At 39.5% G+C, this 16817-nt stretch overlaps 2 protein-coding genes across 6 annotated transcripts in view; one reads left to right on the forward strand and one right to left on the reverse strand.

The window, feature by feature from the left end:
- Positions 1-16817, forward strand: part of Ten-a (tenascin accessory) — a 561949-nt gene that overhangs the window by 107059 nt on the left and 438073 nt on the right. The window contains exon 1 of one of the 4 annotated variants that reach the window (XM_071780080.1): positions 10019-10799. The exons of the other annotated variants lie outside the window; for them this stretch is intronic. The gene's annotated coding sequence lies outside the window, so the exon portion shown is untranslated. Of the gene's footprint in view, positions 1-10018; positions 10800-16817 lie in introns of those variants that run through there. 4 annotated transcript variants of the gene reach the window in all.
- The window catches only part of LOC139814095 (uncharacterized), a 248087-nt gene that overhangs the window by 5034 nt on the left and 226236 nt on the right, over positions 1-16817 (reverse strand). The window contains exons 5-6 of one of the 2 annotated variants that reach the window (XM_071780084.1): positions 12415-12623; positions 8467-10025 (exon numbers count right to left, since the gene is read on the reverse strand). The exons of the other annotated variant lie outside the window; for it this stretch is intronic. Of the exons in view, the coding sequence (XP_071636185.1) occupies positions 9472-10025; positions 12415-12623 (763 nt within the window). The 3' untranslated portion in view covers positions 8467-9471. Of the gene's footprint in view, positions 1-8466; positions 10026-12414; positions 12624-16817 lie in introns of those variants that run through there. 2 annotated transcript variants of the gene reach the window in all.

A 16817-nucleotide genomic window follows, 5' to 3' on the forward strand; every position in this document is an offset into this window, starting at 1 on the left:
TCCGCTGTAGTGATAAAGTTAGATATAACGCGTAATCTATTATAAGCCGGGAAGAGAGAGGAGGCAACTGGTGGCCGTACTTACGCTCGCTCTCGCGTGTTCTCCACGCGCATCGCGCGCATATACGCGTCGCGGCCACGGCAAGTTACCAGTGATATAGTTTGCAGCTAAAACAACCGTTTCTACTGTCTAACAGTTGGCGTTTGGCCAATCCCTGGCGCTGATGCGCCTCTCTTCGCCCGTTATACGAGGATTAGAGTATACTGCGCTACCCCTCCTGCACACCATGTAATTTTCTCTTCTCTCTTTCTCTCTCTCTCTCTCTCTCCTCTTTCCTCCCTCTCGTCCTCTTATTCCATCTCCCTCACCTTTTATTCCCCGACATCTCGTGTATTCTACTCTTTATTGTCCGACTGGACCTGTGCGTGCGGACGTTTCCTGCGCTCCGCATTTGCATCCCGTTAAATGTCGTAAACTTGTCAAAGCGCGGGCCGTTATGTGCAGGCTCGCGAGCCACATTGCAGGCGGGCAACGTTTGCGGTATCCTCCAGCGGGTGGCCGAAAGACAAAGCACCAGGGAGACCGGAAGGGGATATCTGCTGCGCGCTGTTATTCCGAACGAATCGACGGACTTGAGTGCACTTAACGGAGATTAACGTTCTTATATCTCTCTATCTCGGCCCGGGGACGATATGTTAATGAGTTGATAATACCGAAATTTCGCTAACGAGGGCCGCTGTATTTCACTGTCGCAGCGACAAACAGATTTCCGCGACGGTTCTTGCGTCTTAATTCGAACTGAATCGCCAAACGTAGGAGTGCACTTAAGGCAGATTAAGGCTGGCGTAACAAAAGGATAAGTGTACGTCGATGTATCATTGATGCTGTAATTAGAGCTATAAAAAAACGAAGGCAATGCGCATTTACAAATGTTGTTGTAATTTATCAACGACTTGATATTTGGCTCTTTTTTACTTTTATGCAAACGATATATATTTTCCGAAATATATATTTTGGAAAAAAAAATTATGAAATACAACATCCGCGGTTTGTTGCTAAACTATTAAAGAATAAATATAATTGTTCGTCGATTTATAGTTTATAAGTTCTTATTATGTTTAATACGTAAAGGCGTAATATGATGCAACGTTAATTATGTTATGTTAATTATTAATTATTGATTCTACCGGCAAATGTTTAATAATGTTATAGCAATATCGCATTTTATAGGATGACGGCGTATCTAATTATTGCTAAACTTAGATGCAAACGATAAATAGTAATTATCTGGTTCGCGGTTGTCGAAGTCATCGATGTAACGCTATTTCAGTACCCAATACGCGACTCATAATTTATTTCACTCGCTTGGTTATGCGGCTGGAATACTCAAGTCTCTCCAACATACATTTACATTTGTAATGATCGCCGTCGTTTGATTTATGTATATAAATTGCATCAATTAACGATTAAGATGAAACGAAGGATGTGATAGAGTCATTGAAAAACGATTCCTCTGGCGCTATTATAAAATCTGATGCCTTAAATCCAATTCGATCGCTCATTGCGCTATAACGATGCATGGCCACTGCAATTTTTCATTTATGTCGTACGCCGATTTATGAGTCTATTAGCCGATAATGGTGAAAAATACGGCTGCGGGAATAACGATCTTAGCTTATAGTGATCATAAATGTAGAATAAAATGTCGCGCAACGCGAGGGGTAATGCCGGCGATGCGGCCAGGCTGAGCATATATTCACGGTAAGTGGCGTGAGTTATGAAAACTTCATGATATATCCAGGATACTTTATGCCTTCATGAAGAACCGCTGAAATAACGTATAAGCGTAATGCTCTTCGTACTCACGTAATTAAAAACTATCCACTGACAAGACGCATTCGCTATACAATGCGAATCGGCAAAAAGTTGAAAAGAGTCAATTTTTGCTAAAAACAATTGTTTTGAACTAGAGCAAAATTGTTATAAATAAATTAATTTAAAAATTAATTTATTGATATACGTCCATAACAGAACAAATATTTTAAACAATAATTCAGAGAATTGAGATAATAAATTTTATAAGAGAATATTAACCAAACATACCCTTTGCTTTTAAATAATTAATCTAAAAATCCTGGTAATCCAAAAAACATTGATATTTCGATACTGAAATAGATGACATACAATTTATCAGCATAGCCGAGAGCAAATGGGCAATGTTACTCGGGACATCCGTATAATTTACAGTACATCAGTATCCGTATCGATATCGGAATTCTCACTAGTCGTATATTGATTCTAGTGCAGATTTCAATAACACCATCCGCATTGTAATCAGATATCCATTGCATTATGTCATGATGAAACCTATATAGTAGAGAAATATATATAGTAGAGAATATATTTTGCATAAATTTCGACAAAGGAATTTACTTCGTGTGGTTAAATAGACAAAGCCAAACTAATTTTATATTTATAGACGAATCTTTTAAGCATTATACTAGCAATTAATGATTAGACATGCATAAATTTATAATTATAAATAAGTATAATTTACCCTGAGAGATGGACAGAATGTGATATTGAAATTTTTCAGAATAGCGCAGCGCTGCTACATAAGTTGCATTATGTACTTTATACTATTTCTTGCAAAATACTACGACATCTCTTCCAACTTAACAATGTCACGTACGTCTAATGTGTCTAGTTGGAAAAGTTAGCACAAGTATTATCTAGTTGATCTGGGCTAAGTTGGACAACGTCTTAAAGATGTTATACGCTTGGCCAATTTGATGAATATTAAGGAGCGTGTATTGAGTTAGAATCTGCAGTTGTAGTCATAGATAGCAAATTGGGAAAGTTGTAGTGCTGCCGACGCTGCCAGAGCGCGTTTGCGTCTTGTTGTATTATCTTAGAAACTTTCTGACGTCTTATAAGTTTCCAACTTTTGTTATATACGTATGCAAAGTTGTGTCGCGAGTTCCGCCATGACAGGTTGTTATTGAATATGAGTAGAAACGCGTAAGATTTATTTATATTTTATCGACATATGTACGATGTAAATATCTTTTCGCAGAATAAGAAAATTCGTCGATCTAGCGTAACATATAAATGATACGAAAAATGAAATTCGCGATAGCGTAAGTTAAGCCTATTTTGCACAATCTATGATATGCAGGAGTAATTTTATTATTATTGTGAAAAATAAAGTTTGTATATATTCATCTATGTATAAATTATAAATCTCGGAAAGATATATTTTCTGGTTATTATTGTGGTTGAAAGAAGATATAAAAGAGGAATGCACAAAGAAGCAGTAGTTATAGAATATAATTTTCATTTTGTGAAAATGTTTATTGTTTACACTGGAAGAGGAATATTCAGCCGACATTTAATCAGAATATTTCAAGCCGGCGGTGGTGGTTCATGCATTCTTTGCTGAAGTTAGAGTAAACAAACTTAAAATATTAAAGGAAAAATACGAACAGCACAGAATCACCACAGTAATTACAACGAACCGTCACGTATTTCGCGCCACGTGCTTCATTTAATTTTATTTTAACACCGTGTGTCAGTATCTATAAGTATATATTTAAAAACATATGTGAACATATTTAGCTTCCAAATGTTGAATTAACTATTTGTTAAATAGCAACATATATTGACACGAATAACATATTTATTGCGGGAGAATAGAGTATTTGTTATACTTAATCTAATTAGGTTGTATTCGGCGTCGTACAATCGATGCACTTTATATTTTATCCGCACTAATCACGAGAACAATGTGAAATTAAAATATTTGTGCATTATTAATAAGCCTCCTTGTTATATCGATATATAAATTCTGTGAAACATCGTCAAATGTATGTATAACGACCACTCTGCACGCAAATTGTAGAATGGGCTTGTTTGTCTTGATTTACTCACGCGGCATAATTAATGTCATTTGACCGCAATATACATTTCAGTAGAAGTTATCCGAGTTAAACGCGAGTACGCGTGCCGAGCTATTTCTACTTGTTAACCATTCAAATGAGTGGGCAATAATTTGAGCGCCGTATTTCTTAAGTTGTGCGCTACTTGATGGCGTAGTTATTATCTTCATTACAGATTTACGTATTTAACTAAGTATATAAGTATTTCTTTGTAACGTTTATACGCCAGCTACATGGGAAATAAGAACTGTGTTATTCTTCGTGATATTCGCATAATAGAGCGCGCTATCGCACGATGAGAAGATATGAACAGGGATATAACGAAGACACGTAGAAAGCATGCCGCAATATATCATGCATAACAAGTGACTAGTCCAACTCTATGCCATGCACGAGTTGTCTAAGGGATGTTATTGCGCCAGACGCAATCACACAATCATATTTCTTAACTATAGCGAGAGAAACACGGCCTATTTCTCTTGCCTTATTGGTAGCTATTCTTTCCAGTCATATTTTCGTACAGCTTTTTTCCTTGCTTGCATATAATTAAGTCTAAACCACTCCTATACTTCTGCGACGCGATAAAAAATTAAATTGAAAATTGATCAATTAGGCTGCGATTATAATGAGTTGAAATTGCCGAAAGTCGTTCGCTGTTGTTTAAGCTCTTAAAATTCGCTCTACAGCATCACGATCCAAATAGAAATATTATGGAAATGTCAGATCAGATATTTACTCAAATATTATGAGCTCTTTCTACGACGTACAGATAATCCGAAGGCAGATGGGTTATTCTGCGAATATAATAAACACGTCGCTTTGCAGTACGTGCTGCGGAATTTAACGAAGATAGCAGATTCAACGAACAGAGGATATTGAATACCGTGTATACTGAACATTACAAAGCACACTCTTTGATTAATTATGATACCAACATGTTCGCCGATTCAATTTATTACAAAATCCGCATTCCGACATGTTTACGACTTAATAAAAAGATTATGCTAAACATTTTCTGCAATAATGTAATTAACCTGCATTTTTAAATAAATGTTTACGTTTAATATTATAAATATGTGTTATTACTTTGTGTGTGTATTATTGCTTATGAAAATTCTTATGAAATTCCTATAACCTTAAGTGAAAAGTGTACCTCGATACCTTCATCGGAAGTTTATAAAATATCTGAATTATTTTATCATATATATTATGTAATTTTGTGTTTTTATACGTACCTGCGAAGACTGTTATAAACATCGACTGTTCGCCGTCTTAACGAAGATAAAGAATTACAGGATACTTTACTTACCCTCTTTTCGTAAAAACCGAGTCGTAAATGCTCAAGGCATTTTACGTTAGTTTTAGTCGATAATTCGAACGAGGTAACGTCGAGGCAAATTATTGAAGTAAAACAGAAATAACGGTTAATGTACAGGAACATACGATTGTAATAAATACCTACAAATAATACATTGCAGAGAGAAAAATAATTACAATTTAAAATATAATGGTAGTGATCTTTTGTCGATCAAAATTAATATCGAAATTGATATAGATCCGGGAAAACTATAAAATTGCACGATTCTATATCTTTTTTCGTTCGAGTAGTAGTCGAAACGATAACTTTCTCACATCAGAAAACTTTGATATTTTCATTAAATTAAGATCTGAGAGATGGTAAAAGATAATTGACAGAAAGAGTGATACATATGAATCTGACATGTATCATTTATATAATATAAAGTAAGTTTAATAGAGAGTTGAGATTAATAATTTTTCATTATATTGCCCGTATTATATGTATTATATTGCATTATTATTTGAAGATTAAATTTTGCATCAATAAAGTGGAGATAAAAAGTAATAAGAAATAAGAGAGATAAAATTATACACACGATAGAATTTTCACGTTAAAATCCGACATTATAGGTTCAATATTAATAATAACATTAAAATATCTGTAAATTAATAATATTTATAGTCATAATAAACCGCTTGACGTGTAATTAATATGCGAAAGTTAAGAGAACCGGCGTGCTCTTGTAGAAACATTTATCGGCATGGTTTAATCCTCGAGTCGCACCAGGACATCAGCATTACCATTAGTCATGTTGTTTACTCTCGACTCTCGGGAAACGCTGACAGCGTAGGGATGTTTTCTTCCGTGCAACCTAGAATTGGCTCCGGCCTGGTGGAACGTGAGCTTATCGAGTAATTCCACACGTCCTGGAGGCAGGTTATCACGACGAACACGTCTGTTCCTGTTACGCACGGAGGCTGTGCTACGCGCACGTGGTACGGGGCTCGATGCATCGGAATGACGCCGGCGCTCCGTTTACATTGTGCGATCGCGGAATACTACGGTTCGGCGAAACAGCAAAGGCGCAAAGCTAGCGGGATAGCGGGATGGCGGAATTAACGTATTCGTGTTACGCACGGCTCGCCATATCAGCCGCGGCTAGATGAATGCTAATTAGCGGAAGATATATGCTGTATCTCGCTAGTGGAGCGCTATTTTCTATTACTACCGTGGTAGATATTATCCGCAGTCGACGACCTTTGTTTCTCACAGTGGTATGAGCCGTTTATAAGTGAGGCGGTGACTCTTAGAATACGGTGACACGTTTGTTTTCCGTTGTAGGACGGACCTCTGCTACTATTTTACGTAAAATAAAAATGTACGTACACTATTGAGCATAGGACGCGGACGATTGAATGAAGAATTACGATCGTTTATTCATCACCGACGGCACCTCTGCCTTCGGGAATCGAATGAGCAGACACTCGCACCTGCGCGAGAGCGTACTATGTTTCTTGCTATGCGTCAAGCAAACTTGCGAAAAAGCGTGGGATGTATGTCTGCGTATAATGTTAACACGCGCGTAACGTACAATGAACTAATATCGTATTTCAAGTTTAATAATATGCTCGCGTTCTGCAGCTGTAACAAGAAGCGCAGACGGTAGCAACATTGTACGATATATCTTATAATTAGTGTTATTTTTTAATATTATTTTAGACATTGTAAGTGATTTAAAGTTTTATAAAGAGAAAATAATTTAAAAATTTGATTGACAACATCGTTAACAGCAATATTAATGTAAGGACCTGTGAACACGTAGCTGTGAATATGCAACGTGTTATAAAGTGTCACACAATGGGGAGCACTTAGTTATTCCACAATTCGCTAACATATGAATTCGTGCCCATTAACTAACGGTAATGATCCAACAGAAATAGTTTCCCCACATCTACTTTGTCGAGCGACAAACTGTAATGGTGATGCAAGCCGAGTAATTTAATATAGCGTATAATTCAGACGAAATCGGGACCTGAAACCTGTTACCGCGTCTGGTTAAAGCAGCCGTGAAAACGGATCTACGAGTGGCTATAATAGCCGCTGCCAAGTTTTCGGCTGTGTTAAGATAATGTTCGAATCACCGGCTGGGCCCGACTAATGAGTAATTAGACTACCGAGAGATGCGTCCAATTTTAAGACTCACCCGTCACAGCCGCGTTAAGATAATGGGCTCTGCTACAGGCTTCGCGAAACTACCTCTCCGCCTGTTATGAATAACAATATAACTTTGTATCACCGAAGATGCCTCCGAAATCCCTTTAATCAGAAGACATCGGGATAAGGCTTTACCTACAATGTATAGTATACCGTTGTGTGCAATCGCAAATTGAATTATATGGAAATAATATAAGCTAAAGAATTGCCATCTTATAACTGGTTTCAAAAATGCCGAATGTAATGGAAATCAATATTTTAGTAATCTATAACTGAGTTTAATTAAATAACTGTCGATAGAATATGGATTTAATTACACACAAAAAAAAGTAACGGGCAGTGATATTATTACGTAACTTAATTCAGAAATATGGAGCGTACGGAAAAATCAATAATTTAGTAGTTAATATAAGAGAGCTGAAAAAATATCTGTTGACGTCTGTCGAAACAATGATAGCGGCATATTAATATAATTATGTGGATTTTGAACAACCGGAAGATATAAACAGAATCATATCAACTTGCTGATTCATCGTTCTAAACGATGTTTTTAATTAATTACGATAGCAGCAAATAACAAATGTCATTAATATGTCATTAATGGTCATTAAACAATTCGCTTAATGACATACAGAATGTGGTTTACCGTCACATCTCTTGCTGGCTATGTTTTATCTAGCTGTTCCGAAATCGTTTCCTTAGAAATACTGCGGAATAACGCAACGATATAACTGGTGGTCTTAATCGCGAAATGAATGTAAAAGTTCTTATATCCAGAAATATTACTATACATTTTAGGTCGCAACCATCCATTATAAACGCAATCATACAATGTAACAATATACATCGTTTTAAGCAAAATCAATTACTTCTTAAAGAAGCATAAATAAGTTCCTAATTTTACGTTCATGGTCAATTAAAAAAGAATGCAGTAAATATTGCATATATGTATGTACATATACTTTTATTTATATACATAATATACATGCATAATATATACATATTGTCGTTATATAAGTACGCGGCGCTGCTAAATCGATATACCGTTTAAGCTCGAGGTAATTCCCCGTGAAGAAACAAGCGTGCAATTAGTCTCTAAACAAGCGATGTAGATTTCAGACTTAAAATACGTAACCAGGAAGTATTTCGCCAAATTTAATCAGTTTCACTGCAGTCGCGTACATTATGTAGTTTGTTTGACGAATCTATGCAATCTACAACGCACGAAGATGTGCGCGTAACGTCTAGAAAAATGTCATATTTATCTTTTACTACAAAGGCGCCCGACAAGTCAGCTTAATGTTGTTAATACTACTCTCGCAAGACAACGCAATTTCAGTACCTATTTAATGTGTACCTTAGATTAAGACAAATACCCGCCTTTATGTTCCACAGAACCGGCGTCCTTTTCTTTTGCACGCAGATACACGTGCACCTTGAGGTTTCATCAGCAGCTACAACGTAGCAGAGCAACAGCATATCGGCGCCGCTGCGGTAGACGATACGAGATGCATAGTCACGAATGAAGGAACTAGGAAGGAAGACAGAGAGAAAAGGATAAGGTGAGTGAGAGAGAGCCGTAGAGACGATACGAGAGAGAAAGAGAGAGCGAAAGCGAAGAGACAGAAAGGGAGACCGACGGAGGAAGAGGGAATATGAAGCCGGTAGCGGACGGACATGGGGTAGAAGGAGAGAGAGAAGGACTACCGGTACAGTGAGTGAAAATAGAATAAGAGGAGAGCAGGTAACGGGAGGACGAGACCCCTCGGTGGGGAGGTCACAGGGGTAGGAGAGTTTCCTCCTTTTCAACCCCCGTGTTGCCCGCGTACCGCGCACAGTGGCGCGTAGGTATACGTACACACTAGGCGTCTATATTTTATATCCGGTGTACCCGAGTTGTCGCTAGGGCGCAGACTCGAGCCAATCGGGGTCGGTCGGCTCGCCAGTTACTTTTCGCGATTCACCGTGGCCGCTCTTCCGCGGCGCAGGTAGACGGACGGACGACAGTCAGTCAGTCAGTCAAGTTGGTGAGACAGGCAGGAAGGATGTAAGAGGATTGTGTCGGCGGAGTAAGAGAGGAAAAAGACAGGGTAGAGGGAAGGGAAAGAAAACGGCGGCAGGAGCGAAAAGGGGTGAAAAGGGGGTGAAAACTGTGGCGCATAAGGAGGAACGAAAAGGAAGGCAGGAGGGTAGAAAACACGAAAAGTGCAGACAGATAAGGAGAGAGGGAGGGAGAGGGAGAGGATAGGGAGGAAGAGAGAGAGAGGTCGTGCTCTGGCCCTCCGTACCGCATTCGCCGCACAAAAGCACAACTTGCGCACTGTTGCGCCGCGTTACCAAGCTACTGCGCGAGCAACCGAACTGTGCCGCTCGGCCATCCCTGCCGAGCAGTCGAGTGCTTTCGTGCGGAGTGTTTACGTCGTCGCGCGGGTAAACACACGTTGTCGTGGAGCTCGCGCTCTCGTAGAGCTCTGTTTCCCCACGCATCTCTTTCTCTTTCCATCTCGGCGTGGAATCAGCTGGAAACTTCATCCCTCGCTTTTTCGCGCGGCTCGAGTGATGCGTCCTGCGTCCTGTGAATGTGGAAATAACGACGATTCGTAGAGTCGAGCGTGACTGTTAATCGAGTGCGATAAAGCTACATGCGTTCGTTTACGGTAATCTGAATGCTATCCAATCTGAACACTATCGAGCATTTCGACTCCGATGCCCATCTTCGAATAATAGAGACAAGACTGACTTACTTATGTCAATTCGCGATATATCGGACCGTCGTCTCGGAATTTACGCGAATTCGTTTCGAGAGTTCGTAAATCTCGCGTTTCGGACTTTATCGCGTCGCGATATTCACGCCGGTGTGCGCGCTCGCGAGGAATTGGGAGATTAGGATCGCTGGCTCGGGGGATTCGCTAAATTCGACGGGGGTAGAGAAGCGGGCGCGCGGGCACCGTGACAGTGCGGCAGTGCGCGACGGTGGCTTGCAACGATACGTGACTGTCTTAACCCCGATAGCTCGCCCGTATATATATGTGTGTATGTATACGTCGATGCGCTCCGAGCGGAACTCTCTCACGTCGCCGCGAATTGAACCTGCGTGAGTAGAACGGCAAAGGGGAGAGACAGAGGGAAAAGACGTTGATCTCGTCATCGCGCGAAGCGCTGGATGTCACCGCGTCATCGCGAGGCGAGGTGTACGTGTGCGAAGAACATACGTAGTCGTCGTTTGTGCCTGGCGTAAACTCGCGCGGCAAAGTGACTACCCCGGAGTGCAGCGGTGATAAGAAGATACAGCCACGCGACGTGATCGTTAGCATAAATGACAAGCGCAGCCAAAGCATCGAACTGAGGTGAGTGGAGAGTCTCTCTCGTTTGCGTCCTTGTATCGCGCGCGTATGCTAGCCTCTATATAGAATACGCGTATCTTCGGTCGAGTCCGATGATCGCGATCGGCGATTTTCACGACCGATTCTGGAATCGCACGTAATACCTCGGCCGGTACACGGGATTTAATTAGAGGGAATAGGTCGGCACCTTAATCGTGCGAGCTCCCGGCAAATGAAATTATAATCGAACGGCGAGTTGGGTCTCGAATTACGCGCCGCAGAGATAGAACCTGAGGCGCTTGTGCTCCCGGTGTTATCGTGCGCTCTCCCCTCTAGAGACCCTTCCGCCTCTCGCTCCCTGGAACGTACGTAATGAAAATTCAAGAAAACTCGGAAACTTTTTGTACTTAAAAATCCAACTCTAGTTGGATATGTACGGATGTTTTTTACATTATGTGAAGCTACGATGTAGACGATTATGCACCAGCTACTACACACGCGCGACCTTCTTTCTAATTTGCACATATATATACCCACCTTTATGTAATGCAAAGATATTTATATATCTTCCTAGCCGTAAGAAAAAATGAACGATATATTTGATGCTAATATTGGTATAATTTACGGCGGTCGTTTTAAACGCAAATTAAAATAAAAAAATAAATGCCCATAACTTTTAATAAAGGCAATACTTTCGTATAAATTTAATCAATTACTTCCGTTGCGTAATAACAACGTTTTATTCTTCATAATCAGTAGGTCATTGCGTAACTAGAGTACATAATTGGCAGCGTACTTCTTTTTACTTGTTCCAGCGATCAAAGAAGTTTTAATGAAACTTTTTATGTCTTTGATCAAACACTTTTGCTCGAACGATATTACTTTATGAATTATTTGTCAAACTGAGAACAGGCTACAATTTAAGTTAAAGAGTAAAAATCCATTCCATTGACAAAGTGACTGTTCGATTTGTCGTCAATGATCTTTAATAATAACGACAAGTTTTAATCTTACATTGAACACGACGTAATGCGGTATTTTTATCAAGGTAAAAAGAACTTGTAATAAAATGCAGCGCTCGCTCGTAATTAATAATGCGCAATACTGCTTTAATTCTGCCGCGGGGAATGTATATACAAAATTCACGACGCCGATAAATTTCTCTCCGATTGCGGATTCAGATCCGATTGTCGATTAGCATTCATGTCACATGCTTGTCATAAGCCGATGAACGGGGAGGTCTGATCCTCATCGCTTTAGGGATCGCCAGGCCCGTTCTACATGCTGCGATCCGCCTGCGAGCGCGCGCGTCTTGCCCGGACGCATTCGAAGACGCGCTCCAACCGTGCATAGGCGTACTATCGTAATCGGAATACCAGATTGTTAAGTATCTCGGCTATCCCGGGTATGCGTAACGATAGCGTTGTCATTTTGCGTAGTTACGTAAGCGTTCGGCGTGGTGCTCGCGTACCACGGCTGGCTGTCGCGCGTATACGCGCGCCACCGAGCAGTATCCTATGCAAATATGCATGCTGAAAGCTGAAAGCATAGTCGGGGACACTCGCGGGGTTTTAACGTTAGGCTTTAACTTAGCCTAACGTGCGTTATGCGCGCCGACAGATCGATTTGCCTAACTTACCGTCTTGTCTCGCCGCGATCCTCATATTCCTCGCCGTCAGCGGCCGCGAAAGCTGGCCGCGAAATGTCATTACGGTAACGCGATCTATCGCGCACCCGCAAGAACGTCGATGATAGGCGACGATTGAAGCGGTTTGGCGAGCACCCGGCGTATTTCCCGGGTCCCGCTCGTTCGTTCGCCGAGCGCATTTTCCTCTCGTCGCGTCGAACCTGGAAAAAAGGAGGACGGAAATTTTTATGCGGTTATTCTGCGCGCTGCCAGGTAATGCGATTCTGAGTCGCGTGTACCGCGATAAGGGCGTCGTAAGCGGGGCGTGTAAACAGGGAAATTGGGAGATAATAACGCCCCGGCCTAATCTTTTAACTTGCTTTTGTGAACTGGGTCGATTATCGTAATACGATTTATTTCCATAAAGTAGTTGATAGCAAGCGATTACCGCATGCTCAGCCAGCAGATTCTCAGCCGTTAACACGATGCTTCGGAACATATTGCGAGAGATTCTGACAAAAATAACCACTATAAGCACGCAACATTAAGCTGTATAAATATTGTAGATGACTTGACGAAGCAACGAGATAATTTGATAACGAGACGTTACGATATGTCGATATAAAAGAATAATTGATTGAATTTATTGGAATACCCTGAATACCTCGCGCATTAACTTCGGCACTCTAATCGGAATGTTATATCGATCGCTTTAATAATAATGCATACATTGTAACGTATGAATTATTATAATGCGATCACTGAATTGCGCGCATTGTTTCTTTGTGAATGATGCATCATTTCACTTCGCGTTTAGTATCACGCCTGACTATCTCCGCTATCCCCAATCCCCATTAATTTTAATGGATGCTGGGCCGCAGACTTAACACTCATCTACACAATAGACACCAGAAGCAATTACAGAACACATGAAAATGCGTAACACGTATGACTGCTCTTATTGCGGACGCGTCGCCATCGCACACTCCGAGAAGCGTGCTGATTACATAAATAATAATTTGTAATTAAGTTTTCAATTTTACGCAATAGAAAATCCTCTATTTAAAATTATGAAAGTAAATCTATTACATCAAAAATTCATATAGTTACTCTCATACGGTTTATAATATAAAACCGTTATATCCGAAGTCGAAAAATACAAATATGAGAGAAATCAATATTTCATGTTGTTTCCTTGATGACTGTTATCGTGAAACCCTGCAAAATATCGGGCTGCGATATTAACATCTTCCTCGGTCATCGAGTTTTCCGACGCTTTCGGTCATTTCTGCCTCTCCTTCCGTTTATCGTGGGCAGTATCCAATACCCATTAATTTTAATGATAAACGTGGTCAGTTTAACACGTACCGCAGTCATTGTAGCAAGCTTGTAAGCAATAAATCATATCCCCTTGTCACACACTGAAAAGTGCATGGTTCAGATAAGTACGTATGTTATTTGGTAGACCCTGCCTATCTGGCTACCCTCGTTCTCCGGGTACATTTATACGTAGTATATACTGGGTAGTTAAAGAACCTGATACCATTCTTAAATGCGATCGGCTAGCAATTATCTATTCTACTGAAAAAGATAACAGCTCGTATATGATCGGCTATTTCTTCGCAATTTATTTATTCCTTTATAAATTTTTAATACATTTTTTTTATATTCAAAAAAATTCGTGTCTTTTACAACAATTTCAATTTTCTGATATGAGAAATAATATTATATACTTCATACATGATCTTTTAATATGTACTGGATATATATCGTGTACACGTATAAAATATTTTATTATTTTAAAGTAAATTTTTGCAAATTTATCGACTTGAAATTTGTGTAAAATCATAAATAAAATACATATTACGTAACACCAATTTCTCTCAGAACTACATCGCAATATTGCTCGCCTACCAGTAAAGTCGAAAAATTACTACGCATTAGCGACACGACGAGAAATTATATAACCGTACCGTGGCCCACAGAAAACTGAGAACGAAAGGCTACTGTGTAACCGGAAATTATCATAAATTTTGTAGAACTGCCACGGAGAAGAAGGGAAAGATTGGTAGTCCCCTTCGCGAGGGGGAAAAAAAAGAAAGGTGCGCTAATATCGCTAATATCTCGGCTTATCGATTAGGGTAAACCGTGCTTGCTCGTACACAATGGCCGCATTTCCAGCGACGAGAAGCACGCGATAAGACGGAACGTGCCGCGAAAAAATAATGTGTCTTTTAAATACCGAAATTACGCTAATTGTCGACGACTAACTAAAATTACAAATTTCACTCGTCGTGTACAGAGGGGATCATTTGTCACTTTTGGACATTTCTAACACAGCAGAAGATCGTACGTAGAATGAGAAAACTCGGACGAAGATTTTCTTTGAAAACAAGTACGACTGTTAATGAGACGATAAGTCTCATTATCTCATTCGCTCGCTCGTCGCCTACCACCAGTGAATATAAACGCATGTCCTCGTTTCTGGCTCTCCTTAAAATTACATGCTTCGCATGCGGCAGTCGTTATAATAATCGTTATTTCTATACCGATTAAGAACTTAATAGTTATAGGTTATAGATGCATATTAATGTTATATATATCTAAACAAATTTACGTGAAATAGATTACAAATACCTAAAAAAGAATTTTGATTAAATAATAGCTAAAGAAAGAAAAGCATGGTTATTTACGTTAAATAAATTTTTTTATTTGCAGTTATTTAATAAGCTCAGTAATAACATTGAAAATTTTTTATCAGTTTTCTAGAGCTTATAGATCTCTAAATGCGCATATAAATATGTATGACGATTTTCATATAACACTTCTCTTAGTGTAAATGTAATTTTTCGTGATGAAGCATTGTTGGGTTCTTTGACCGTTAAATTATTATAGCTGTCATGCAAGAACGCGAACTGTTGAATGTAGGACACATTCGCACCATCAAACTAAAATATTTCATCGTTAAGATTGTACGTACATAGTAAGCGTGCATGGATTAAGGCTGTCGCATACTGTCTCATGAGAGACGACTATATAGATATTTAGCATACTACGACATTTTAAGCCGAGCACTGCTAACAAGTATTAAATATGTACGTACTAGGGTTCACGAGTATTTATTTCCTCGCCAACCACGCTGCTAAAATAGCCGTGATAAAAACGCATGTTAAAATCACTCAACTAGAACCGAAAATGTTTGCATTCTGACACAGGTATTCTCCGATACAATCCTATAAAAAACTACTCCGATATTTCTGGGCAGTGAGAAACTGTTATTAGTATTGTGTTTTATTTCTGATCTCGATACATACATACATACATACATACATAACATTGCAGACAAATGGAAATCGAGTGTTATAGTTGCCACGGAATATTTTCAGCCGCGAAAGCGATGCTTGTTTCCGTACCTCCAACAGCCGCCGCGCCCGTTGCAATGCTTGGCGAAGGTGATGCTCCTATTTCCTTATATGTCTCACGGAGACTTCGTGCGGTTGTATGACACGGCTGCGGCCATAACTCTCGGTATGTAGGCCAAACGGGGTGGAGGTTCTGACTTCGTGGAGGATAGATCACCATACAAACATTCACGCGATAAGCTGCGCTGCTTTTGCATCCGCCGTGAAAGTTTTGGGCTCATTTTCTGCGACCTCGGTCCATTTTTTCGACCTTTACGATCGCTTCGGCGATCCATTACTCGTCAAGCGTATAATGACGCTCCCAGAGAATGTGAAAACAGCACGCTATTAATTTGCATTTGCAGTATTTGCAAATATCAAAAGTCCGCGGTAGTAAACTTTCTAATATCGTTGCCTTGTACCGTGAAAAGTTGTTTCTCACTTAAGATACGAATGGAAATTTAATTGACGCTATTATATAGCAAATGCCAATTCGAAATTCATATTTGCTATTCGTGTGCGAAGAAATATACGGGCTAATTAAACGAGCGTGAAAGTGTCAATCACAATTGAAATTTGTGCACTAAAGCTATTGACATACATAGCAGTTTCAAGTAGTTATTATTTGTCGTACGGGACAATCAAGGATAACGAGTGAAACTGTCGCAATAATTATATTAGTACGTTCGCGTGTGTCATTAAAAGTGTGCGAGAACAGGAAAATGAGTTTGCGAAATGTTTGCCGCTTGACTCTCCAGCAAATGCTGTTCGACAGGGTAACGACATTAATTCCTAACTGGCACAGTGATTTTTCGTAACGCAACTGTTACGATGCGAATCAATGCAATTCGTTTTTTAACAGCATTTCACGGCAAAAACAATATTTTTAATTATTCGACAATTTCTAATAATCCGTTTATTTAATTAATATTGCAATTACAAATCATATACATATACATCAATGTATATAAGAGAAAATTCATCTTTATTTGTGTGTATTAATTGTGGACATGA

The sequence above is a fragment of the Temnothorax longispinosus genome, chromosome 6, assembly GCF_030848805.1.
Source record: "Temnothorax longispinosus isolate EJ_2023e chromosome 6, Tlon_JGU_v1, whole genome shotgun sequence".
In the NCBI taxonomy this organism is placed as follows: Eukaryota; Metazoa; Arthropoda; class Insecta; order Hymenoptera; family Formicidae; genus Temnothorax; species Temnothorax longispinosus.